At 46.8% G+C, this 2,500-nt stretch overlaps 1 protein-coding gene across 1 annotated transcript in view; it reads right to left on the bottom strand.

Moving 5' to 3' along the window:
* Nucleotides 1–258: 258 nt before the first annotated feature.
* LOC143022261 (uncharacterized) overlaps nt 259–2,500 on the bottom strand; it is a 2,405-nt gene continuing 163 nt past the window's right edge. The window contains exons 1-3 of the mRNA XM_076180401.1: nt 1,929–2,500; nt 1,090–1,698; nt 259–888 (exon numbers count right to left, since the gene is read on the bottom strand). The exon at nt 1,929–2,500 is cut by the window's right edge and continues 163 nt beyond it. Coding sequence (XP_076036516.1) covers nt 259–888; nt 1,090–1,698; nt 1,929–2,500 — 1,811 coding nt within the window. The remainder of the gene's footprint in view (nt 889–1,089; nt 1,699–1,928) is intronic.

Below are 2,500 nucleotides of genomic sequence, written 5' to 3'. Positions count from 1 at the left end.
GCCTCCTCGAGTTTCTCGATGTTGATGACTCGGAATTAAAGTGAAATGTGATTGATATATGTAAAACTTATATATATTATATATATATATACATATTTATATATATACGTGTATATATATGTATATATATGTATATATATATTTATATATATATATATATATATATATATATATATATATATATATATATATACACATGATGGTAGTCCATCGATTACGACGATGACAGCTTCTCAGGTTTTCTGGCGGGGAGGTTCGTCAATGTCCGTTATGGGTTCGGAGGGGGCTTATGAGGCCAATTTTCGAACGGCAGACCCGGGGGCAATGGGGGCAGGGAAAATGTTCATTGCTTGGAGGCTGTGATGACGTGGCCTTACGCCTCGCTCTTGCCTTCCTGGCGTTTTCCCTGCGTTGGTCCTCAAAAACGGTCTGGGCCTGCAGGGTGATGGAAAACCACTGAGGTCTGTCCAAAGCTTCGGTTTCAAGCTTTTTTGGTGGAATGTTAGTATAGGTGAGGTGTGTCTTTACGCAGTCTTTAAAGCTCTTGCGTGGTCTACCTGTGTTTCTCTTGCCTGAGCTAAGTTCTCCATACCAGAGTTGTTTGCGGAGGCGGTGGTCATCCATTCGAATGACACATCCCACCCATCGGAGCAGACTTTTGATGATCATGGCCCTGATGCTGGCCATCTCTGCACGGTCGAGCATTTCCAGTTTTGTGACTCGGTTTTGCCATTTGATATTTAGAATGGATCTTAAGCTGCGCATGTGAAAACGCTCTAGCTGCTTCAGGTGTCGTCTATAAAGGGTCCATGACTCACAGCCATAAAGAACGCTCGTAAGGACCACAGCCCTGTACACTTTCAGTTTGGTAGAAAGTCTGACTTTTCGCTGGTTCAGGACTCATGTTCTGAGCCGGTCAAGTGCTTGGCTGGCTTTGAAGTTTCTGGCACTGATTTCTTTGTCCAGACTGCCGTCGTTGCTAATGGTGCTGCCGAGATATTTGAACTCCTTCGCATTTTTCAGTTGAGCTCCCTCGATAGAAATGGAGGGAGGCTGGGAGGTAGAGGTGGGTGCTGGTTGGAAAAGCACCTCTGTCTTTCCTAGGCTGATGGTAAGGCCAAAGAGGCGGGCAGTCTCAGCAAACTTATCGAAGATTAGCTTTAGGTCAGATTCCTTGTGGGCCATGAGAGCACAGTCATCAGCAAAAAGTGCTTCAAGAATGAGTTTCTCAGTGGTCTTAGTCTTTGCGTTCAGTCGACGAAGATCGAACACAGAACGTCCAGATCTGAATCGCAGATATACCCAAAGGTCCAGGTCCCTGAAAGCATGGTTGAGGACACAGGTGAAGAACATATTAAAGAGGATCGGGGCCAGGACGCATCCCTGTTTGACGCCATTACTGATGTTGAAGGGCTCCGACACCTCTCCAACTGACAGCACCTGCCCGGTCATGTTGTCATGGAATTGTCTAATAAGATTGACGAATTTGTCTGGGCATCCGAGCTTTGACAGAATGACCCAGAGGGCCTCCCTGTTCACTGTGTCGAATGCCTTGGTGAGGTCAATAAAGACTGCGTACAAGTCCATGTTTTGTTCAGTGCATTTTTCTTGCACTTGGCGCATGGTAAAGATCATATCAGCTGTACTGCGGTTTGGTCGAAATCCGCATTGTGCTTCTGGCAGGTTGTCTTCAGAGACCTGGATAACGAGACGGTTGACCATGACTCTTGCCAGAATTTTCCCCGCAATGGGGAGAAGAGAGATACCTCTATAATTTCCATAGTCTGTCTTGCTGCCCTTGTTCATGAAGAGAGAGATGACGGTGGCATTTCTGAGTTTTTTTTTTTTTTTTTTTTTTTTTCTCTCTCTTTACCTTCCCAGATGTTGGTAAGGAGGGAGAAGAAGGATTCCAGGGCAACGGGTCCAACTGACTTGAAGATTTCAGCTGGGATTCCATCCATGCCAGGGGCCTTGCCTGAGTTGGTCTGGCTAATGGCCTTCATAGCTTCTTCCATCGTAGGTGGAAGGTCGAGACAGTGGACTGTGGGTTTCTGGGTAATGAGGTCGAGGGCATGAGATTCTACTGTTGATGACCGGTTAAGCAGAGTACAGAAATGCTCCCTCCATCGCGCGTTGATGCTTCTCTTCTCTTTTAGCAGGGTGGAGCCGTCTGCTGTCAAGAACGGAGCGGTACACGGCTTCATGGGTCCATAGACCTCCTTTATGGCACTGCAGAACATCTTGGAGTTCTGGGTGTCAGCGTATCTCTGGACCTCCTCTGCCTTGTCCTCCCACCACTTGTCCTGCATCTTTCGGAGCGTTGTCTGGGCCTGTCTCTGGAGGTGCTTAAAGCGATCATACTTGGAGGTAGAGGAAGGGTCGCTCTGCCATTCAATAAAGGTCTTTTGTTTGTTGTCGAGGAGTGACTTTATGGTCTCATCATTCTCATCAAACCAGTCTTGATGGATTCTCTTCCTTGGACTAATGGTGGCTCTGGCTG

This window comes from Oratosquilla oratoria, chromosome 44 (genome assembly GCF_046742065.1).
Source record: "Oratosquilla oratoria isolate Oo_2021 chromosome 44, ASM4674206v1, whole genome shotgun sequence".
Classification (NCBI taxonomy): domain Eukaryota; kingdom Metazoa; phylum Arthropoda; class Malacostraca; order Stomatopoda; family Squillidae; genus Oratosquilla; species Oratosquilla oratoria.
This window is presented reverse-complemented; position numbering and strand designations above follow the sequence as displayed.